Consider the following 24280-nt stretch of genomic DNA (forward strand, 5'->3'; position numbering starts at 1 on the left):
GGCTCTGGGTCTATTTTTGCTCATCAGTTTATTTAGTTCATTAGATTCCACAGATGAGTGAGATCTTGTGATACTTACCTTTCTCTGACTGGCTTATTTTGCTCATATTCATCCATGCTGTTGCAAATGGTAAGAGTTCTTTCTTTTTTATTGCCGCATAGTATTCCATTGTATAAATGTACCAAAGTCTTTTTATCCACTCATTTGCTGATGGGCACTTAAGCTGTTTCAAAATCTTAGCTATTGTAAATTGTGCTGCTATGAACATAAGGGTGCCTATATTCTTTCTGATGAGTGTTTCGGGTTTCTTAGGATATATTTCTAAAAGTGGGATCACTGGGTCTCCCTATAAATTTTGGAGATTAACCCTTTATCAGATATATCATTGGCAAATATGTCTTCCCATGTAGTGGGCTCTCTTGTTAATTTGTTGATGGTTTCTTTTGCAGTGCAGAAGCTTTTTTTTTTTTTTTTAATATAGTTCCATTTGTTTATTTTCTCCTTAGTTTCTATTGTTCTAGAAGCTGTATCAGTAAACATATTGCTACAAGAGATGTCTGAGATTTGGGTGCCTATGGTTTCTTCTAGGACTTTTATGGTTTCACGTCTTACATTAAGTCTTTTATCCATTTTGAGTTTATTCTTGTATATAGTGTAAGTTGGTGGACTAGTTTCATTTTTTTTTTGCATGTACCTGTCCAATTTTCCCAACACCATTTATTGAAGACTCTGTCTCTGCTCCAACATATGCTCTTTCTCGAGCAGTTATAACACCAGTGGGTGGATGTTCCGATGTGCACTAAGCCACGTCCCAGCCTTGTGCATTTGTTTACCTCTGGTGACTGGTGAATTTACTAAAACTATTCAATATAAATTTAAAATGATTTTAATACATATAGAACACTTTCCTGTGAAATTAAACTTTTCATACATATTTAATTTTAGTTACACAAATGTGTCTACATAAATAAAAACAGGTAAATTAACTAATTTGTTGATTTTTTAATATATGCATTCAGAAAACCTACTTACATAAGAGACTTTGGCCACCTCCTCACCTGAATTAGTCCATTATATCGAGGTTTTACTGTAATTGCCTACAATTCATATAACTTCTCTGAACCTCATTTTCTTGAGGATACCAGCTATTATACTACTTGATTCACAGGGCTGTTATGAGCATTAGAACATATTTACAGTGCAAAACATTACACAATGATAACTGTGCTTAATAAAGTACACAGGAGCTGTTTGCCTTCCCAATCTACTAGTTGAAGTGATTTGAAAATGCACTTATGAACCTTGGCAATTTTGTCACATAGATCAGGGTTGGCTGTTCTGCCATGCAGCAGAGCAGCCGTCATCTGGGCCCGGTTAGTTGGGACTGTTCCCAGCCATCTTGTTCAGTCTTTACCCTGAAATCATTAGCAAAACATTTATTTATCTTTGACACCATGATTTGTCCATTAGATGAGTATTATGCTAAGTGAAATAAGCCAGTCAGAGAAAGATAAATATCACATGATCTCACTCATTTATGGAATATAATTAACAACATAAATTGATGAACAAAAACAGATCCAGAGACAGAGAAGCATTGATCAGACTGTCAAACCTCAGAGGGAAAAGGAGGGTGGGGGTAAGGGGGAGGGATCAACCAAAAGACTTGTATGCATGCATATAAGCCTAACCAATGGACACAGACAACAGGGGGATGAGGACATGAGAGGGGGAGTTGGGGGTAAATGGGGGGATAAGGACACATATATAATACCTTAATCCAGTGGTCGGCAAACTCATTAGTCAACAGAGCCAAATATCAACAGTACAACGATTGAAATTTCTTTTGAGAGCCAAATTTTTTAAACTTAAACTTCTTCTTCTTTTTAAAAAATATATTTTATTGATTTTTTTACAGAGGAAGAGAGAGGGATAGAGTTAGAAACATCGATCAGCTGCCTCTTGCACACCCCCTACTGGGGATGTGCCCGGAACCAAGGTACATACCCTGACCGGAATCGAACCTGGAACCCTTGAGTCCGCAGGCCGACGCTCTATCCACTGAGCCAAACCAGTTTTGGCAAACTTAAACTTCTTCTATCGCCACTTCTTCAAAATAGACTCGCCCAGGCCATGGTATTTTGTGGAAGAGCCACACTCAAGGGGCCAAAGAGCCGCATGTGGCTCTCGAGCCACAGTTTGCCGATCATGGCCTTAATCAATAAAGAAATTTTAAAAAGAAAGGTTGCAACTTTCACTTGTCATTTTGGAATGCCTTTTTCTTTTCTTTTTTTGTGTTATTGAAGTTTTAGGAGGAATTTTAGTCACAGTATATTAAGAAACTGATTGTTCTTTAAAGCTGCCATTTTTTGAGTATTTCAGTTTGTACCATTGAATTAAACTGTTTTTTTCCCCTTTCACTTTCCTCTTCTTAAGGGCTTACGGCAGCCAGCTCCTTTTTCTGATGAAATTGAAGTAGACTTTAATAAGCCCTATGTCAGGGTAACTATGGAAGAAGCCAGCAGAGGAACTCCTTGTAAGTAAATGCCCTGTTACTTAGTTGTTATTTTTAGCATTCAATTGTATTTATCAAATATATGCCCACTTTCTATATTCTTCCCTCAGTTTAACTATAAAGACTACTTGGGATAAGGGAGATGAGTTCCTTTTAGCTCCCTTGCTATTCTTTTGGGAGGATAACTGTACTCCATAAAATTTCATTTTTTTAAATTATGTATTAGGCACTTGTTTCCCAGGATGTTATCACAGCTTTGAGATATAGTAGTACATATTTGCTTCTTGGGCTGTTGTCATAATTATGAGATATAGCAGAGCTGGACTTTAACCTTATTGATTTTTACAAAGGTCCAAATAATATGTCAGGCTATTACATTTTTAATAACCTTCAAATTGTTCCCCAAATCTTCCTTTCTATCAGTGAGTACCCTAGCTATTATGCTGTTGATGATAGAAGACAAAAATATCTCAAGTTCAAAGATACTCATCACTTAATTTTATCTTTCTTTTTTTAAAAAAAAAAAATCTTTATTGATTTCAGAAAGGAAGGGAGAGGAAAAGAGAGATAGAAACATCAATGATGAGAGAGAATCATTGATTGGCTGCCTCCTGCACATCCCCATTGGGGATAAAGCCCACAACTCAGACATGTGCCCTTGACCAGAATCGAACCTGGGACCCTTCAGTCCGCAGGCTGACGCTCTATCCACTGAGCCAAACCAGCTAGGGCTTATCTTTCTTGATATTGTAATTTTCCAGTGTTTTAAAGACTCACTTTATTATTTTCAAAGCCCATACTCTTTATTTGTATGCTTAGTTTACATACTATATGTATTCTAGATACTCAATTGGTTTTAGGGATCATCATAAATAGAAACTTCCATGAGCATATGTTGTGAATACAGTCTTATAGGCAGCTATCCTTACTTCTTTATAAATTCTTAAATTCTCCTTTTATTCAATCCTTCTTTATTTTTTTCAGTTACTATAGTAAGTATTTTGTCTACTCTGTAAGCATAGGTCTTGACTCAAACTCAGGCAAGCACTAAGGAGTAAGAAGCAGTTATAGCCACAAATCTTTATGGAAGACTAGAGGTTCAGTGCATGAAATTCGTGCACAGGTGCAGTCCCTAGGCCTGGCCAGCGATTGAAGCGTGAGCATCTGGCGTAGAAGGGCAGGTCCCAGCTGAATTCTGGGCCCTAGGCAGCATCGGGGCCCTCTGGGCCCCCGCACTCCCCCTCCACCTGAGTCACAAGGCCCGAGTCCCCACGCGGAGGTGCAGTGAGCGCAGCCAGATGCCATGGGCTGGGGTGCAGCATGGGCCTCTGGGCCACACAGTGGTGCCACAAGGAAGCGGGCGGGCAGCTCGCTCTCTCCCCTTGCAGACTGGCTCCTGTGCGAACCCACGGGGAGCCGGACCGGCCCCTGTGGTCCCAGTGGCTGTGGCCCGGCTCACTGGAAGAGGCCGTGTGGGTGTGGGGCGGGCTCCTCGCGGGCGCCCAGCACCTGAGTACAGGGGCTTCTTGGCGCATGAGCCCTGGCGTCCCTGGGGAGGGTAGCAGGGGGAGTGAGAGCGAGCTCAGTGGACACCCCGCATTCTCACCACACCTCTGTCCTTGTCACCCACGCCCCCAGGTAGCCGGTGAGGTGAGAGGTCACAGCCACCTGCCTGGGTTCCACGAGAGGTTGGTCGCTGCCACCCCCCCACCCCCCAGGTCCCCATCCCAGCCCGGGCCTGGCCCCGATCCCATCAGGGCCTGCTGGCAAGGGTGACCATCTATGGGTCGATTGATTGGGGCCGGGCCCCCTACCCAGCTCTCTCAGCACCTGGGAGCCGGGCGACAGCCCTGTCCTTATCCCCCCTGAACCCCCAGCCACCACCACTGGTTACCATCTGTGGGGCTATCGGACCCCCGCTTGCACCCTCCTTGGCCTAGTGCCGCTACTCACCTGCTCCACCATCCCGCTGTGGTCCCACTCTCATCAGGGCCCATCGGGGCCGGCAGTACCTCCACTGCTGCCCGCTGTCAGCACTGTGTCGCCGATGCCCACCATGTTCCCCTGGTGGTCAGTGCACGTCATAGTGAGCGGTTGAACTTCTGGTCGAACAATTTGTGTTATTAGTTTTTTATTATATAGGATATTTGTGGTTACTTTTTTAATATATATATTTATTGATTTCAGAGAGGAAGGAAGAGGGAGAGAGAGAGAGAAAAACATCAGTGATGCGAGAGAATCATTGATCGGCTACCTCCTGCATGCTCCACACTGGGGATCAAGCCCACAATCTGGGAATGTGTCCTGGCCAGGAATCAAACCGTGACCTCCTGGTTCACAGGTCAATGCTCAACCACTGAGCCACGCCGACTGGGCTGTGGTTACTTCTTAATTGTGTTAGTATATTTGCTCCCTGTTGTAACTGAGGAATAGTGAAATGCGAATAGAAATGAATGCTGTACATTGTCAGACCAGGGATCCCAATACTCCTTGACTATATCTTGGCTCTATGGAGTATAGTTTTGGGTCCTCAAAATTTCAAAGAATGCTTTCCTTTTGCAAAAGTGTTTGTACATGTTGATCACAGTCCTTCTGATTCATGATGTGATGTTTTGGGGATTGGTTCCCCTTGTTTGAGGAATAAAGGCTAATGGAGCAGGTAAAATGACAACACGGAAAAACAGGCTATATGTAACAAGGTGTAATGCTGGCAGGTCAAATTTCAAAATGCCACCTAACAGTACAAAGGTCACATTCAGATGTGATAGTAGAGTCTACTGAGGGCAAGGACTTTTCATGCATTCTAATGACTCACTTTCAGAATGCAGTACCTCACTCAGATCTGACCACGTTAGTTATGTTACCCACTTGAGATATATAACATGTATGTGTGTGTAGTTGTACTTTTCACACGTTTGGAAGCCTATAGTTAATAGGTACTAATTAATAAATCTAATTTTTTAAAATTTAGAATAATATAATTTTATAAGTAGTTCATTTTTTGAGGTAATATACTTTATAGTCTCTTTATTATACTATCTACAACAAGATATTAAGGTCCATAGAAACTTAGAAGTAAAAGCTCCTCTATAGTAAAACAAATAATTAGTGATAAAATTTAAACTAAAACCTAAGTTTTTCCATCTTTGTGTTCTTTTCACCCTAGAGTGGTGTGACTCTTCATAGACGTTAGTTATTAACAATAGAAGACCATTGGCCAACTGATTGTATTTTAGGTGGTACAGATAGTCACAAACTAGCCTATAAAGTTTGCTAGCCCAATTCTGTCTCTGGTGTTTCTCCTATATCTCCTTCTGTCTGTTCTGTTTTATGTTTAAGTAGCCGAGTAACTGACTGAATTCATGCCATTGCTGGCCAACGGATGAGCCAGTAATGAATCTGCATACAACATGCCATAGTTGGTGAATTTTAAGCAAATAATTAGCACAAGGGGGCATTCCTCTCTCTGCCCCCAGGTTTTCATTTGGGAGGTTAAGGGAGTACAAGAGGGAAGTTTGTGTAATCTAGGAGAAAACTCACTACCCAGAGAAAAACAAATATGACTTGAGAAATAAGATCATCTCTTCTGAAGAAAAAAAAAAAAGAAAAGAAAAACCAGTGATATATTCTCTGGGAGAAAGGGAGAAAGGAAGAAAAAGCAGAGTCTGAAGGACAATGAAAATCTGTTGGGACAAAATAGATTTGGTGATAGGTATTTGAGAGAATATATCAAAAGAAACAATAAATTGAAGCCCAGGTCTATTTGGCCTGAAGGAGAACATCTATTTTGTTAGCTAGTAGTAGTGCAAGGATTGTAATTTGTCATCCAAATCAGGACCATTTTGAGAATTAAAGGGTTCACGCTTAATAATATGCTGAGACAACAGATGTAAATCAGAGGGAGGGTCTGGTTATCCTGACCAATAGCCACTTGGTGAAAGAATGGATCCTCAGATTTTCTAGTTCAACAGTGGCCCCTTCTGGCTATTTGGTTAATATACCAGCCTGGTTTCACCAAAGACTTGGGGTTAAGTCATAGGGAATTGAGAAGTTGGGAGGTTGGGGAAATACTAAAGAGGGCAAGAAGCACATCTGGCATTGGTCTGACAAAAGGATTCAGTGGTGATGTGGCCTAATATGGCATGATTAGCTACTGGCAAATAGCCATTGCATCAACAGCATTCTATGGTATTTCCACTGTCAGGAAATCTCACTTTGCCCTTTATGTATGCCAATGGCAGAAAAACAACAAAATATTCTTTTTTAAAAAAATACATATTTTATTGATTTTTTTACAGAGAGGAAGGGAGAGGGATAGAGAGTTACAAACATCGATGAGAGAGAAACATTGATCAGCTGCCTCCTAAACACCCCCTACTGGGGATGTGCCCGCAACCAAGGTACATGCCCTTGACTGGAATCGAACCTGGGACCCTTGAGTCCGCAGGCCGATGCTCTATCCACTGAGCCAAACCGGTTAGGGCCAACAAAATATTCTTAATTTTTATATTCTATCCTTTGTCTTTAAGGATCAAATAAAGTGAGATCATAGCCACTCTGGACTTGTTTAGGAAAGATGGAAGTATGTTAGTTACTTCATGGTCATAATTTCTAGGATGTGGATGTGAGATTATACTACTCAGATTTTGTTTTGTTTTGCCTTTTTTTTTTTTTTTTAATAGATGAGGAAACAGGTTTAAAGAGGTTAAGAGTACAGAGGAAAGAGGCTGGTTGGCAAGCTTGAACTATAACCTTTCTGACTTTTTAGTTCATCATATTATTTCTCAGTTTTTCATTGTATTGGTGTATTTGTTTTATTTACAATTTTTGTTTCCTATATTATAAAATCAATACATTGCCATGCTTAACACTCATAAAGTACAAAAAGTTAATATAGACTGAAATGTCTTCCTTTCACCACTGTCTCACAGCCACCCAGTATCCCTTTTATGGGCAACTAGTTTTACCAATTTTTGTGGATATATAAACAAATAATCTATAAATCCTCCCACCCTTTTAATGTGTCGTGGTATAATTCAGTCTTTCATTGAAACTTAGGTTGTTTCTTTTTTTTTTAATGATAGTTTTTTGTTTTGTTTTGTTTTTTTTTTTTTTTATTTTTTATTTTTTAAATTTCTTTATTGATTAAGGTGTCACATATTTGTCCTCATCCCCCCATTCCCATCCCACCCCTCTCCCCACGCATGCCCCAATCCCCTGTTGAACTTAACCGTTGGATAGGCTTATATGCTTGCATACAGGTCCTTTGGTTGAACTCTCCCCCTCCCCCCACCCTCCCCCTACCCTCCCCTATCCTCCCTCTGAGGCCCGATAGTCCGATCGATGCCTCCTTGCTTCTGGTTCTGTTCTTGTTCCTCAGTCTATGTTGTTCATCATTTCCCCTAGATGAGCGAGATCATATGTCACTAGATATATACTAATAAGCACTGAATGTGAGACGAGCAATAATAGTTATGCTGACAGGCAAATGAATCAGTCTGTAGCGAGCTTCCCCCTGGACCAACAGTTCTTTTGAGACTCAATTTCAATGTCCAGTAGTTCCTTATGTGTACATGTCAGCACTGACCCCCAGCTCTGGATGGTGGACAAATGGCGGTAACGGAGGTCCGACTCCCTCTGGTTTGGTCTCGGCCGAACCCAGGGGCACGGCGTCACCCGGACTAAGGGGCACGTGGCCTCACCCATACCCAAGGGGCGCGTGGTCTCACCCGGGCCTGGGACCCAGCCTCACCCGGATGGATCCAGGGGCACACGGCCTCACCCGGACCCAGGCTCTGGCTTCACCCGGACCCAGGGACACTTGGCCTCTCCCAGACCCAGGGCCACTTGGGCTCACCCGGGCCTAGGTGCACGAGGCCTCATCTGGATCCAGGGACACATGGTCGCACCCGGACCCAGGGACGCTTGGCCTCTCCCAGACCCAGGGCCACTTGGGCTCACCCGGACCTAGGTGCACGAGGCCTCATCTGGATCCAGGGACACATGGTCGCACCCGGACCCAGGGACGCTTGGCCTCTCCCCGACCCAGGGCCACTTGGGCTCACCCGGGCCTAGGTGCACGAGGCCTCACCCGGATCCAGGGACACATGGTCTCACCCGGACACAGGGACGCTTGGCCTCTCCCAGACCCAGGGCCACTTGGGCTCACCCGGGCCTAGGTGCACGAGGCCTCATCCGGATCCAGGGACACATGGTCGCACCCGGACCCAGGGACGCTTGGCCTCTCCCAGACCCAGGGCCACTTGGGCTCACCCGGGCCTAGGTGCACGAGGCCTCATCTGGATCCAGGAACACATGGTCTCACCCGGACCCAGGGACGCTTGGCCTCTCCCAGACCCAGGGCCACTTGGGCTCACCCGGACCTAGGTGCACGAGGCCTCATCCGGATCCAGGGACACATGGTCGCACCCGGACCCAGGGACGCTTGGCCTCTCCCAGACCCAGGGCCACTTGGGCTCACCCGGGCCTAGGTGCACGAGGCCTCATCTGGATCCAGGGACACATGGTCTCACCCGGACCCAGGGACGCTTGGCCTCTCCCAGACCCAGGGCCACTTGGGCTCACCCGGGCCTAGGTGCACGAGGCCTCACCCGGATCCAGGGACACATGGTCTCACCCAGACCCAGGGACGCTTGGCCTCTCCTAGACCCAGGGCCACTTGGGCTCACCCGGGCCTAGGTGCACGAGGCCTCACCCGTATCCAGGGACGCATGGTCTCACCCGGACCCAGGGACACTTGGCCTCTCCCAGACCCAGGGCCACTTGGGCTCACCCGGGCCTAGGTGCACTAGGCCTCATCCGGATCCAGGGACGCATGGTCTCACCCGGACCCAGGGACGCTTGGCCTCTCCCAGACCCAGGGCCACTTGGGCTCACCCGGGCCTAGGTGCACGAGGCCTCACCCGGATCCAGGGACACATGGTCTCACCCGGACCCAGGGACGCTTGGCCTCTCCCAGACCCTGGGCCACTTGGGCTCACCCGGGCCTAGGTGCACGAGGCCTCATCCGGATCCAGGGACGCATGGTCTCACCCGGACCCAGGGACGCTTGGCCTCTCCCAGACCCAGGGCCACTTGGGCTCACCCGGGCCTAGGTGCACGAGGCCTCACCCGGATCCAGGGACACATGGTCTCACCCGGACCCAGGGACGCTTGGCCTCTCCCAGACCCAGGGCCACTTGGGCTCACCCGGGCCTAGGTGCACGAGGCCTCATCCGGATCCAGGGACGCATGGTCTCACCCGGACCCAGGGACGCTTGGCCTCTCCCAGACCCAGGGCCACTTGGGCTCACCCGGGCCTAGGTGCACGAGGCCTCACCCGGATCCAGGGACACATGGTCTCACCCGGACACGGGGACGCTTGGCCTCTCCTAGACCCAGGGCCACTTGGGCTCACCCGGGCCTAGGTTCACGAGGCCTCACCCGGATCCAGGGACGCATGGTCTCACCCGGACCCAGGGACGCTTGGCCTCTCCCAGACCCAGGGCCACTTGGGCTCACCCGGGCCTAGGTGCACTAGGCCTCATCCGGATCCAGGGACGCATGGTCTCACCCGGACCCAGGGACGCTTGGCCTCTCCCAGACCCAGGGCCACTTGGGCTCACCCGGGCCTAGGTGCACGAGGCCTCACCCGGATCCAGGGACACATGGTCTCACCCGGACCCAGGGACGCTTGGCCTCTCCCAGACCCAGGGCCACTTGGGCTCACCCGGGCCTAGGTGCACGAGGCCTCATCCGGATCCAGGGACGCATGGTCTCACCCGGACCCAGGGACGCTTGGCCTCTCCCAGACCCAGGGCCACTTGGGCTCACCCGGGCCTAGGTGCACGAGGCCTCACCCGGATCCAGGGACACATGGTCTCACCTGGACCCAGGGGCGCTTGGTCTTTTCCAGACCCAGGGGCACGTGGCCTCACCCGGGCCTAGGTGCTCGAGGCCTCACCCGGATCCAGGGACACATGGTCTCACCCGGACCCAGGGACGCTTGGCCTCTCCCAGACCCAGGGCCACTTGGGCTCACCCGGGCCTAGGTGCACGAGGCCTCATCTGGATCCAGGGACACATGGTCTCACCCGGACCCAGGGACGATTGGCCTCTCCCAGACCCAGGGCCACTTGGGCTCACCCGGGCCTAGGTGCACGAGGCCTCACCCGTATCCAGGGACACATGGTCTCACCCGGACACAGGGACGCTTGGCCTCTCCCAGACCCAGGGCCACTTGGGCTCACCCGGGCCTAGGTGCATGAGGCCTCACCCGGATCCAGGGACACATGGTCTCACCCGGACCCAGGGACGCTTGGCCTCTCCCAGACCCAGGGCCACTTGGGCTCACCCGGGCCTAGGTTCACGAGGCCTCACCCGATCCAGGGACACATGGTCTCACCTGGACCCAGGGATGTTTGGCCTCTCCCAGACCCAGGGCCACTTGGGCTCACCCGGGCCTAGATGCGCGAGTCCTCACCTGGATCTATGGACCCCTGGCCTCACTCGGACCCAGGGGAGCGCGGCCTCCCCCAGACCCAGGGGCGCTTGGCACCTCCGCAAGAGTCCCGCCTCTCCCCGCAGGCATCTGGGTCTCCCACGGGTCCCCAGAAGCTGGATTTCAGTGTGATGGAGAGCTAATCTCCCCTAGGTTTGGAACAAAAGCCCCTTTCCCCCGCCACCAACCAGACCCACGCGCCTCCACACCTCATCCCCTCCGATTTCGCTGGTTTCCTCTTTCCTCTTAGCTATAAATCTACCATTCAGCCATCTCTCCTGTAGTTCTGGATGGCAGAGGCTCTGTCCTCCATTCGTGCCCCTGAAATTGCTGTGCGCGGTGGAGTTCGCAGTTCCTTTGTTTAACTTAGCCGCCTTCTTGATTCTCCTCTGTCAAAATGGCTTAAAGGGCTTGAATGTAAGATGAGAACTCCTAAGAATCCTCCAAATCGGTGTTGGCGGCCTCCGGGGCCTCGAGGATCTCACTGCGCAGTTCGGCCAGGTCGGTGGCGCGGATGCGCCCCTCCTGCAGAAAGATGGTCTCTTCCTTCACAGAGAGCCGCTGCGCCGAGTCCGCGGCCGCCGCCACAGCAGCTGCTGCGGCGCCCACGAGCCCATGGCCCCGGCTGCGGTGCTGACTGAGAGGAGCAGCCGCCCGGTCTGGGGAGACGCGAGCAGCAGTCGCCACCCTCACTAGTCCATGTTCCAGTTGTATTTCCGAAACTGCCATGTGAGGCAACACATCAGCCTTCACCTCCGCCGTCATCTTTTTCGAATTCCCCAATTTGTTCTTCTTAATCCCTTGAATTCAGTCAACTCTACTGAGGTCTAGTGGCGCCGGGAGGTGCACGGAGAGGGCGCCCGGGCCTCCGTCCGGTGTGCGGGGCGCGCGGCCCGCGGAACCAGGCGCGCGGGGGCCTCGCGGCGGGGATGGGCGCTGGGCGGCCGCCGGGCTCCGGGCGCCGCTGCCGCCGCGGCGTCCCCAGTGCCCCGGGCCGGGCGGCCTGCGGGGGCGGCGCAGTTGCGAAACTGAGTGAGTATCTACAGTTAAGTCTTGATTATTGTTGGTGTCACTAGGAGGAATTGTCCTCCAGGCCAATTGTCCATGAGGACCCTCTTTGTCTATATAGGAAGAGTTGCTGTGCAGGAGACATGAGGCTCCTGTGTCTGTGTCCCTCTGTATTCCTTGCAAACACCTCTGAGAGAAACGCGCCCTGGAGTTTCGCCCGCTGCCTGGAACTGGGTTTCAATGTAGTTGGAACTGGGTCTCAGCGCAGTCTGGCGCCTTTGTCTCCTTCCCAGCAGGGCCATTCAGTGGCGCAGGCAACAGTCCCTCCTCTGCGCGCCCTCCCGTGTGCGCCTCTGGAGCCGCCGCTCCTCTGTGCCTCTGCCCCACAGGCCAAATTCATTCCCCCAGCATGTGCCTGGCTTCCCAGGGTTTCGCCCGGAACTGGGGTTCAGTGCAGTCGGAACTGGGGTTCAGCACGGTCCGGAGCCCTTGTCTCCTTCCCGCTAGGGCAGTTCAGTGGCGCAGGCAACAGTCCGTCCTTTGCGCCCCTTCCTGCGCGCGCCTCTGGAGCTCTGCCTTCCGCCGCTCCTCTGTGCCTGCGCCCCACAGCCCAGATTCATTCCACCAGCCTGCGCCTGGCTTCCCAGGGTTTCGCCCGGAACGGGGTTCAGTGCAGTCGGAGCCGGCGCTCAGCGCAATCCGGAGCCTTTATCTCCTTCCTGCCAGTGAACGCCGGCCAGGCCGTCAGCCGCCCCTTCCTCTCCGGCTCCATCCTCCCCGCAGGCGCGCGTGCTCGTGTCTCCGTCCGTTTCTCCATACCTCAGGCTTTTGCGGCTCCCCCGACTGTCCCCGTGGCCTTCTCCTTCTCCCCAGCTGTGGGCATTTCAGTCCGCCAGCTTTCCTGTGGTTCTGGACGATGACCGTTCTGACCTCTAGTTGTATTTTTGAAATTGTTGTGCCCGGCTGCGGGTTAGGTGTTTAACCTATGGCGCCATCTTGGTTTCTCCTTTTGTTTTGTTTTTAAATATATTTGTATTGATGTCAGAGAGGAAGGGAGAGAGAGAGAGAAACATCAATGATGAGAAAGAATCACTGATCGGCTGCCTCCTGCACACCCCCTACTGGGGGTTGAGCCCACAACCTAGGCATGTGCCCTTGGCCAGAATTGAACCTGGGACCCTTCAGTCCGCAGGCCGAAGCTTTATCCATTGAGCCAAACCAGCTGTGGCGAAACTTAGTTTTTTTCTAAACTTTTTGCTATTATAAACAATGCTGCAATGAATGATATACATTTTTACAAATATATCTGTGAGATGCATTCCTAGAATTGGAATAGCTGGGCCAAACGGTGCTAGAGATACTCCTACTGTTATATTCTGCTACTACAGTGAAACAGCTTTTCCTCTACTCACATAGTAGGAATGTGTTACTGGGACTCGTTAGAGTTATCATTTGAAGCATGATGAACCATTATGTCAATTTTACTCTCTGTGTTTATTTGGATTTGAAATTAGTCTTGTGGTTTTTCTTTCATAGTCCACTACCACACATACAAAATTGACAATCAGTTCTTTGTTATTCTCCCTAATGGAGAGGAGAATTTTTATGTATTTGATTTTTAAATACTGGTATATCACCCTCTGCTGAGAAAGTGTAACATCATGCTGACTATCCAGGAGAAATGCTGGAAGGAATTCCATCTGTCATCCCAGAGCAGGTATTGAGGGTGAATCTGGGACTGAGGAGCAATAAATTGATACCTGGTACTTACCTCCCATCTTTCTTAATCTCACCTTTTTGGATCACTCCTTACTCTCTGGGTAATAGTAGGGAGGCTTATTTTCAAAGCAAAGCATTAGTCATTAGTGTTCAAGGCAGCTTGAAAATTAGAGAGCAAGCAGCCAGATTATACTATTATTTTGATCATGTGTAACTGAAGTTTAAACCTGAACTGAAAGGTGAGGATTTTGAAGTTTTGGGCTTACCTATTATATAACCCTTCCTTTTCACATCTAAAAATAAGAAAAGATAATCATGAAATCCAACTGCCTAAGCAGTTTGGTATAATCACACTAACAGAGTTCATGGGCATGACGTCAAAAGGTCTTTGTCGCCCACGATGTCTGTGATGTTACTCCTCACACCTTAAGAGGGGTATGCTGGGATGGAATAGTCACACAGTGCCATTTCCATTTGTCGAATAGGAGATATTGAATCAGTGTATTTTTGTGATAAATTTTCTTTTGGATTTAGGTGAGCGACCTGTGAGAGTTTATGCAGATGGAATATTTGACTTATTTCATTCTGGTCATGCCCGGGCTCTGATGCAAGCAAAGAACCTTTTCCCTAACACATACCTCATTGTGGGAGGTAAGAAAACATCTAAGACTCTAGGTACTGCCCAGAAAAAAATTATAGTAGCCTTTTTCTTCTACCTTTATAACCTGAGTATATTGGTTTTTGTTTTGGTTTTTAAATGAAGGATATAGTACACCCTCTCTAAAACATGACATATATGAACCTGGAGAGAGAAGTTCCAAGCTCAGTGACCTGAGATGTCCAGTGTTTATTTATCTCACTGTTTTTAGCTAAATTTCTGTAGTCACATGAGACCCCTGTTGCCTGTTTGAGAATGACATTCATTCTGGATTTCAGTTTATCATTTTGAATCTACTGAATTACAAAATTCACTTAACAAATTCATATGCCCAGTACAGTCTTATAAAACTTAACTGATGCAGAAATGCATGGCAGGTTTATTTCAAAGCCAAAGATTTTAGCCCTGTTGGAGCCTCTCTTCTCGAAAGTGTGAATATACTATTTAGTGAGCGTTGCTCCTGAAGGTGTATCTTGGATTAGGAAAAGCATTGTCACCCAGACTGACCTACCCTCCAGAAGATTTGTCTCCAGGTGGGGAATGGTTACAGCTCCAGGGAATGGGAGGGGTTGGTGACTGAGCAGTGGTAAAGTGAAGGGGGCTTTGACTTACAAACTCTATGATGTGGTGAACTCAGTTTGCAGTGATGAGCTAACGCACAACTTCAAAGGCTTCACAGTGATGAACGAAAGTGAGCGTTACGATGCAGTGCAGCACTGCCGCTACGTGGATGAGGTGGTGCGGAACGCGCCCTGGACCCTGACTCCGGAGTTCCTGGCAGAGCACCGGGTAAGAAACTGGGCACATGCCCCCTTTCCCTGTTCTGGGATTTCTTCAACTCTTGAGGCTGATGGTACTTGGACTAGTTTTCCACTAGCCTTATTTTACTTCTATCTTCTATGTAAATTCCACAGTGAGGAGATGACAATGATATTACTACTAATAATAGTCATCCCTGACATTTATATGGGGTTTGATGGTTTATAAGCACTTTAATATACATTATATTTCATTTGCTCCCCATAACAATCCTGTTGGGTAATTATTATATGAGAACAAGGCCAGGAAGGCTAAATAATCTGGTCCAGATCACAATGTAGCAGGTCACACTGTAGAAATTGATCCCCGCCCACCACCACACACTATAGTTGTCCATCCTCATAGCATACCAGTCTCTTAAGAATAGACATAGCCCCAGCTATGCTTCCCTCACATTCCAGGAAATAAGACAGATAAACACAGACTACTCTTGTGTTGACTGAAATTTAGTTTCAGGGCTTTGATTTTGGGCTAGAAGTTGTGTGCAGTCGGAAACCAGGGAGGTTTCTCACTTTTGCTCAGCAAGTTAGTACTATAAAGCCCCTTACCTCCTTTTAATTATCCCACATTAAAGCAACAAGTTACCTGTAAAAGGTAGCTACAAAAGATAAGAGGGATTTATCAGGTCAGGTTGGAGGCCCACAAGCCTGAGGAGTCTGCAGCATATGGTCAGTTTTCCACAGGGGGGTGTGGAATGTTGAAGGTGAGTTGTTCAATGTAACAAGGGAACAGAGGCAGCCAAAGTGCTTTAAAAGCAATACTTTTGAAGGGTAGGCCTGAAGCTAAGGGATATTTGTTATAACTATTTAGGATTAGGACACACCTTTCATAGTTCTCTAACTTTTCTACATCAACACTTCGTGGTGCCAAAGGTAAGATTATTCTCAGTAACACAGCCAAGAAGGCCGAGGCAGAAGAGGTTAGAGGAACTTCCGTTTTGCTTTTCTTCTTGTTAGCCGTGTATTTATGGGTAATTGAGGTGTTAGCTGAGAATCCCTGACACAGTCCTGATGAGCACACTTCACACGACAGTGGCTTCTGGGAGTTGGTGGTGGTATTAGCAATTATATTAGCAAAGGGTCTATGGCCTATTCAGGAAGGACTAAGTAAGTGAGGTTTAGCATATTTCCCAGAAAGATTATTGATCCAGTGCCAGTGGTCTCTTCACTGTTGCAAGTGGTATTGACACTAGTAAAATGGTAGATCCTGAGACCTAAAGATCTTTTATGGCTTTGGAATTTGCATTTCTCAGGAGTATAGATGTATCTATTCTAATAAAAGTGTTCTTGGTTGCTATTTTTATATTCCCACTCCTCTCCTGGTCTGAGAGAGAAACCAGTTAACAATAACCTCTTTCTCAGACTTCCAGAAACCTTATTTGATGAATTCTTATAGACCCAGGAGGATGAAATTTCCTTTCTTCTTTCCTCGCTGCCATACACTAGCACACCCAGCCCAATTTTCCAAGCATGGTGACTGGTATACAGTGTGAAGGTAGCACCTTTAGAACGCCAGGAGAAATAGCTAATAAGAGAAACTTGCTGACTTCATATTTATGATCCATAAATAATTAGGTTGAGTGGCTTATGAATGAATCATGGAATTAGTGAGCAAAACAATGAGAGATAAAGCGAAAATGTCCAGCTCTGGCCAGTGTGGCTCTGTGGTTGAGCCTTGGCCCATGCACCAAGAGATTGCCAGTTCAGTTCTCAGTCAGGGCACATGCCTGGGTTGCAGGGCTCAATCCCCAGTAGGGGGTGTGCAGCTAATTGATGTTTTTCTCTCTCCCTCTCTTCCTTCTCTCTCTCTAAAAATCAAAAGAGAAAATGTCCATTTGAGACCTGGCCTCTCCCTTTTGTCCTTTTTCTGGGCCTGAGAGTTTGTACTGGTTCTTTCTGCATGGCAGGTATCCTGGGTTTTAAATGATGTTTCCTTATTTTCAGATTGATTTTGTGGCCCATGATGACATCCCTTATTCTTCCGCAGGAAGTGATGATGTTTATAAGCACATTAAGGAAGCAGGTGAGTAAGTTGATGTGTATATTCTCACTGTGATGTGTACAGTCTCAGGGGCAGTGACAGAGATTCAGCCACACAACTACTCTACAGAGAAAAGTTTATACACTGAGAAATTCAACATCCACTTTCAGGTCACACTTTGGATAAGAGGATAAGGTGAGCATAGCACTGAGATCCATCAGTTCTCAAACGAAACATCTACTATTGATATCTCTTTTAATTTCAGGAATTTCTCCAGCCCCATCTTTTTCTTAATATTAGGGCCATTTAGCCCTTCCTTTCCTTAACCCCTTTCCTTTGATTCATTCCTCCTTCTGTATGTCAGTATCTCCAGACTTCCCTTAGTAATAGGAAAGGAAAGGAATGTTGCTCCCAGTTTCTATCTAGTCCTGCTGCCTGAGCTAACCAGAATGTCACAGTGTTTGTATGTGTTTTGGGGTTAGGCATGTTTGCTCCAACACAGAGGACAGAAGGTATCTCTACATCAGACATCATCACCCGAATTGTCCGGGACTATGATGTGTATGCCAGACGGAACCTACAGAGGGGCTACACGGCAAAGGAGCTCAATGTCAGCTTTATCAACGTGAGTTCCAACCTCATCCCAGAGTTCCCTGGCCCTATATGACACACATTGCCTCCCACTTCATCTGAGCTGAACTTGCTTTTCAATCTGCTATAGTTATTTCCTCCAAAAGCCCATCGGATTCTTGCAGATAACACTATGCTGAGCTCTTTACAAAGATAAAACAGAGGCATTTTCTGCCTTTATGGTCTAGTATCAATACATTGATATAAAGACACACAGCCAATTCAATAAATGAGAATTTTCAACTTTAAAGTCTAACATGTATATCAAATACATTAATAGTTGTTCTTAGCTTTTTATTTATTTGATGTTCTTTTGAAAAGCTGGTAAAAGCTATGGATCCTCTCCCTGTGTGGGTAGCGACACACATTTTGCATGCCATTTCTCAGGACATATAGACCTAAGTTTTAAAATTTGGTTTATGGAAGCAAAGTTTACCTTAGCTTAATATTATCCTTTAGCAACAAACTGCTATACATTTTGTGTATGTAAATTATACCTCTATAAAGTTTATTTAAAAAGAAAGCTGCTAACTATACTTCTACATTAGTAGCTTACCAAGCTTCCTTACCTGTTCCTCATCCTGTAAATTATGACTAGGTGAAATGGTTTCATCTGAATATGACTTACCTATGCAGATAAACCCTAGCTGTTGTTAACCGCCTAGTACAGAACCTTTTCTCTTTTTTCAGGTGTTCAAAAATGTAAACATATTTCCTTACCCCTCTATGATTGGGAAATTGTGAGAATATTTTTCATTTGACTAAAGACTCCCCCTCCCCATTTCCCTTCCTTAGGGAAGTTGGTAGGACCAAAGAGTATCATCTTTATTTTGTGAATGAGCAAGCAGACCTCCAAAAACTAAAACAACTCTTTTAAAACCATAGAATAAGCCAGTGATAGAGGAGAAAAATCCAATACAAAATAAATTAAGTAAAGATCTACCACTTCAACTTTCAGCCTATTATAGTGGCTTATTCTTGGCAATATTCTGCAGTGATCTTGTTCCCTTTACATCTCGGTCTAGAATGTGGTTTGGGTTATGTTGGGCATGTTTATGTTCTAAGTCTACGTTTTATCTTTAAAAATGTTACTTCATTTGGTTGCATACATGTTACTGAGCCTACCCTCTATATTTAGTTTAGTTTTGGTTTCCATGATGTTAGAATTATCACACTTTTGTATAAGATTAACCATCCAGAGCATATCTTACCTGTTACACTAGAGAAGTGGGGAGTAGATTAAGCAAAGTGAAATTCTAAAGACTGAAAAGAATGTCAATAGAGTGATGAACCATGTTTCTTTCCTCCCTTTGGTATGAAAGGTCAGAGTGGGTATTATTTCTTAAAACAGTTCTTTCTTTACCTAGGAGAAGAAATACCATTTGCAGGAACGGGTTGACAAAGTAAAGAAGAAAGTGAAAGATGTGGAAGAAAAGTCAAAAGAATTTGTTCAGAAGGTAGAGGAAAAAAGCATTGACCTCATTCAGAAATGGGAGGAGAAATCCCGAGAATTCATTGGAAATTTCCTGGAAATGTTTGGTCCGGAAGGAGCACTGGTATGTTTTCTCCAGCTGGATAATTTAGGGAATTTTAGGAATATGTGGGGAATTCTCATGCTGTGGAAAGAATTATAGAATCCTTGAGCAAAAGGGACATCCACATTCAGAAGTTATCTGTTTCTCTTACTGGGCAGAACTATTTTTCAACTATCCCCAAAAAGTTCTTTCAAATCTTTACAGAAAGAGTTTACATATTCTCCTAAATAATTTCACCAGCTGTCTATCAACATCCAAATCTGGTGACAAGATAAGTAAGTAGCCTTGCCCACTTCTACACTATAGTTTTAGATAGAAGGAAAGGAAAGAACAAAGAACAATAAAAAGAAAGCTGCCTCCACTAATAAACAGCTGCCTCAGAATCACTGGGTGAGGTGGTGATTCTGTCCTTGAGGAATAGCAAGGTTTCTTCAAGCCAAATAAAGGGTGTGTGTGTAGCTATTCAGCAAGTGAGCCTTAGATTAGAAGTCAGGAAGGATCTGGCTGTGAGAGTGTTTGGATACCAAAATAGATTATTCAGGGAAAATATGGAATTTCCTTTTCAGAGAACTCTAATACTCCAGGAAGATACCTTTTGTCTGTGTTAATTCTTTTGTTTGTGCCTGGAGCCTGGACTACAAACCAAATAGGCTTTTAAGAATTCCTTTGACATAGAAGTCAGGATTAGGTGACTAGATACAACCTTTAGATAAGTTGTATAACACAGACCACTTTAGACAGAAAATTACTTAGAAATATAGCTCTGCCCCTTCTCTGGTTTACTCCAGTGACTCTGACATTGCAGAGGGCACTCGTGATCGTCTGAAGTCTCAGACATACCAATGGTGACTTAGTAGGATCCATGGGTTTCTTCTAACTCTTCCTTTTGGTCTCCCCAGAAACATATGCTGAAAGAGGGGAAAGGCCGGATGCTGCAGGCCATCAGCCCAAAGCAGAGTCCCAGCAGCAGCCCCACTCGAGAGCGCTCCCCGTCCCCCTCTTTCCGATGGCCCTTCTCTGGCAAGACTTCCCCTTCTTCCTCCCCAACAAACCTCTCCAGGCACAAGGCTGCAGCCTATGATATCAGTGAAGATGAAGAAGACTAATTTTTCAACCCTCCTTTCCTCTCCCCTCCTTTGTCCCATCACCTTCAGAAGCTCTCTGTTGAATTCCAAATTGTGATCCCAACAATAAACCTAAGGACAGCTACAAAGGAAAGACAATTGGGCAAGAGGACCTCAGATGGGGGGACCAGACAGCCCATTCTCCAAGAGACATCACCCACCCAAGAAGGAGGCTGACTACACCCTAGAAGCCTGTTCTGCATCCATATACCCTCCCCATGGACTTTTCTTTATTGTTTAGGTTCATATGATCTTGACAGGGAAATTGTCCTTTTTATTAATTTTTAAAAATTAGTCTTTAAAATATAGTAAATAGAACTAATTTTTTTTTTTTTGCCCCTGAGGAGTGGGCAGAAAGAAGTGGTGTAATACCCAGAGGCCTTTTCTTCCTGATAACACTATAAGTGTTTGCCTTTTGTTCTGAGGCAAACTGGCTTGCCAAATCGTTCAAGCAATGAACCATGCTGATGGGTGATTTGGGGGCGGGGAGAGAGATAATTTTTGTTTCCTTGAAAAAATGCTAAAAGCTGGGTAATCGTTACAAATCCCTGACGGTACTGCTGGCACAAGTGTCCATGTGGCTGTGGGAGAAGGAGGTCTAAGTCAAACTTACTCCCAGAGGAGTTTCTTGTTGGACCCACTGGGGTCCATGAAGACACTGATGGGGTTGGAACCAGCGCACAAGCATCAGCTTCGGCTTCTCCGGCTTTTCAGCTGTGTTCATCTCAGAAGACTCTGTGGCCGGTTACTTGGGAGCTTTTGTCAGTCTCTTCCCTGTAATCTACCGCTAAAGGAAGGAACACTAAAAACAGCTCAGGGGTGGGACAGTACTCAGCCCTACACACAGTCAGTAAGTCCCTGGCCCTGCTACTCCTGTTTCTATGCTTACTGCCTAGCTTTTTACAAAGGATACTTTGTGCATGTCTGTAATTTGAACATGATTTGTTAATCCAGGCTGCGCACAGCCATACTGAATAGAGAGATTTGCATAGACCATGGACATGAAAGCATAAGGAAATACCTGCCTTCCTATCTTGAACTCGGCCCCTCTTAAGAATGTTCTTGACTGGAGCCAGTGCTCCACAGGTGTTTGCTTTCCTCTGAGAGTGGCAGCTGGCAGGGACTTACTTTCTTCCAGGGCCACCCCAGCAAGGCACAAAGCAAGGGCTCACATTACGAGGATATGGTAGGTTCTCCATCTCTCCCACACGTGCCTGCCTGGTGGTTGGCAGGGGGGTGCATCCCTTAAATTTCACCTCAGAGAATGCTGAAGCTTCACACTTGCTGTTGAACTTGAGCTCATCTTACACCTCCAGCAGCCTACAGCCACGTGACTCAGATCGTCATCCATCAGGAATCTTGTAGCTGTGTTCAGGGGAAGACTGCTTATGTCCAGGCCCCACCCCGTCACTCATAAATACCCCTTGTGGGGGTGGAGTTTTAGTGTTTTCAGCTAAGAAAACCACGTTTTATCCTTTCTTGCCCCTCTGCTAGGGCTGTGAGCATCTCATAGACATCTCCCTTTCTGGTAAAACCTGCCTGCCTGCACACCAGGACTACCTAGGCTCTGAAAACTCGGATCACCCAGAGGCAGAGCATGGCAGTGTAGAGGGACAGAGGGGGGCAACCTCCTGTCCTGGTGGCTTATGAAAACTGCATTTCTCACTCTTCTCATGAAGTGCTGTTTTTACTATCAAATCTGGTTTACATAAGCTTTGGCGTGGAATACTTTTTTTTTTTTTTTAAAGGTGAAATTAAACTTGGCCTACATTACCCAGCTTCATATGATCACCTGTTTTAACTTTTCTGCTTCAGTCTTCCTTCTTTGGGAATTCTGTCTATTTCAGTCTTACTCTCCCTGGTATAGAAAGGCAATGAAGTCACCACTGAAGCCCACACTTGTTCCCGTAAAGTACACACGTTATCCGGTATATTTGGAAAGGGAGATGCCCAAACTGTGGTGTTCTTCCTGTAGTCACTCCTCTCAAGTATGTTATCAGGGTCTCAAATCTTCGGGCCCTCCTCCTCTGCTCTGTCAATGGGCTGCTTTGGGCATGCTGACCCTTGTAATATGACCTCCAGGCCGATAAGCTGTGTGAGATGGCTATGGCCAGCATGTACACAAGTTCTTAGAAAACACCCTTGCCCTTTTGGTGAGCCTCTACACTACAGCCTCAGTCTCCCAACACTAGTATATCTTCAAACACTTTTGCCTGAAAGCAAAAACTTTTAAGGTGTGGCATGTTAGGTACTTTGAGATAAATGTGATCCTAGGTGCTGGATAAGAATGGGTGGATGGAAGAAGCTGTTGGCATGCTGCATTATTTGATAATTTGTGCCTAATTAAATGTGGGTGGCACACCACAGCCATACCAGTGACTTGTAAATCTTCTAATATTAACGTTTGAGGTTGTGGAGCTGTCAGCCTGAGAGGCCAAATGTGGCAGAGATGGGAGAACCTTCAAAGTCAGATGGCCCCAGAGCCTGTGTGCAAGACACAAGGAGAAGGAGAAGGAAGTCCTGTCAGTGCTAAGGAGGTGCCACTTCAGCAGTTTCCTTGAGATGGGCTAGGCAGAAAGATTGCTCTTTGCATGTACTAGACTCAGCAGCACTTGAAACTTCAGAGGAGTAGGAATGGATGTGTTTACTGCTACAGTTGCTTCTGATAGCTAGAGCCAAAGGCCACTATTCTGATGAGGTTTGGGTAAGAAAGTTGGGGATGTGAGGAAGTTGAAAATCTAGAAGAGGAGGAGAAGCATGAATGAGGTCAAGAGAATTTTTGACCTTTTCTGATTGCTGATCACTTCTTAGGCAGCACCCGAGTTACATTTTTTAAATTTTACTTATGACTACACAGCTGGTCAGGCAGCTTCTGGGTATTCCCTCTACAGCAGCCCTTCGCAGTGCTTTTGTTGCTCTGTGCCTATATTCTCTTGATTTGTGGGTAGCTTTTGATTTTCTGGAGCTCATTGCCTTTTTAATCCTGTTCCAGACCTCATAAATTAAGTATTTCCAAATCAATTATACTTTGCTGCTTTTCTTTAATTTCCTAAAAGCCATAGCTGCTACCTTTTCTGTCAGCACACACTCTTACCAATACACATAGGAAAAACAAAACAAAAACTCCCTTAACAATGTTTTTAACTAATGGTATTTTTTTTAAGCTTACCAATATAAGTATTTTTGAAGGTTATATTTTTCAAAGTCATACGATGATCGTTTTTGTTTTCTCTCATAGAATAGATTGTCACGGGATAGAGAGTAGTCCCTGGCTTCTATTTTTCCAAATAAGTAGAATATGTTCTTTGGATTATGCTATTTAGATGTTAATTTTCTTTAAAAGAAGAAAGATTTTCTGTCTGCCAAATTTATATATTAGTACTCAGATTGGGTAGAAAACAAAAGTGGGAGGTTTAACATTGAGGATGACTCAGGTTGTATTTCTTTAGGTTTGAATAGGATTTCCCACCCTTTTTTGGAAGCACTTGACTGTTTTGAACACAGAGAATTGGTTGGTTGGATTATTTGTATTGAGGAACCTAGGGGCGGAGGGGGGGGAGGGAGGAGGGGGGACGCCAGGGGAAACAAAGTCTTGGAAAGAAATGCTGGCCTCAGCATGAAAGTTAACCCTATCACTAGTGCCGACGTCTGCGGGAATGTTTTCCCTCCATTAGTGTTCAGGATATTGTTTTCCTGTCTGAGTATCATTAATTTGTTCAGAGTTATTCTGGCTTTTGTCATTTAGCCAAATAAAAGCAAAGTGGTTTTACCTAATGTTTGATTTTCTGTGTT

At 46.1% G+C, this 24280-nt stretch overlaps 1 protein-coding gene across 4 annotated transcripts in view; it reads left to right on the plus strand.

Moving 5' to 3' along the window:
* Positions 1-20587, plus strand: part of PCYT1A (phosphate cytidylyltransferase 1A, choline) — a 60395-nt gene extending 39808 nt beyond the window's left edge. For all 4 annotated transcript variants that reach the window (XM_054713882.1, XM_054713883.1, XM_028131071.2 and 1 more), the window contains 7 exons: positions 2437-2536; positions 14277-14393; positions 15038-15189; positions 17163-17241; positions 17682-17824; positions 19197-19385; positions 20264-20587. In XM_054713882.1, coding sequence (XP_054569857.1) covers positions 2437-2536; positions 14277-14393; positions 15038-15189; positions 17163-17241; positions 17682-17824; positions 19197-19385; positions 20264-20470 — 987 coding nt within the window. In that variant the 3' untranslated portion in view covers positions 20471-20587. The remainder of the gene's footprint in view (positions 1-2436; positions 2537-14276; positions 14394-15037; positions 15190-17162; positions 17242-17681; positions 17825-19196; positions 19386-20263) is intronic.
* Positions 20588-24280: the final 3693 nt, after the last annotated feature.

The sequence above is a fragment of the Eptesicus fuscus genome, chromosome 3, assembly GCF_027574615.1.
Source record: "Eptesicus fuscus isolate TK198812 chromosome 3, DD_ASM_mEF_20220401, whole genome shotgun sequence".
Taxonomy (NCBI): domain Eukaryota; kingdom Metazoa; phylum Chordata; class Mammalia; order Chiroptera; family Vespertilionidae; genus Eptesicus; species Eptesicus fuscus.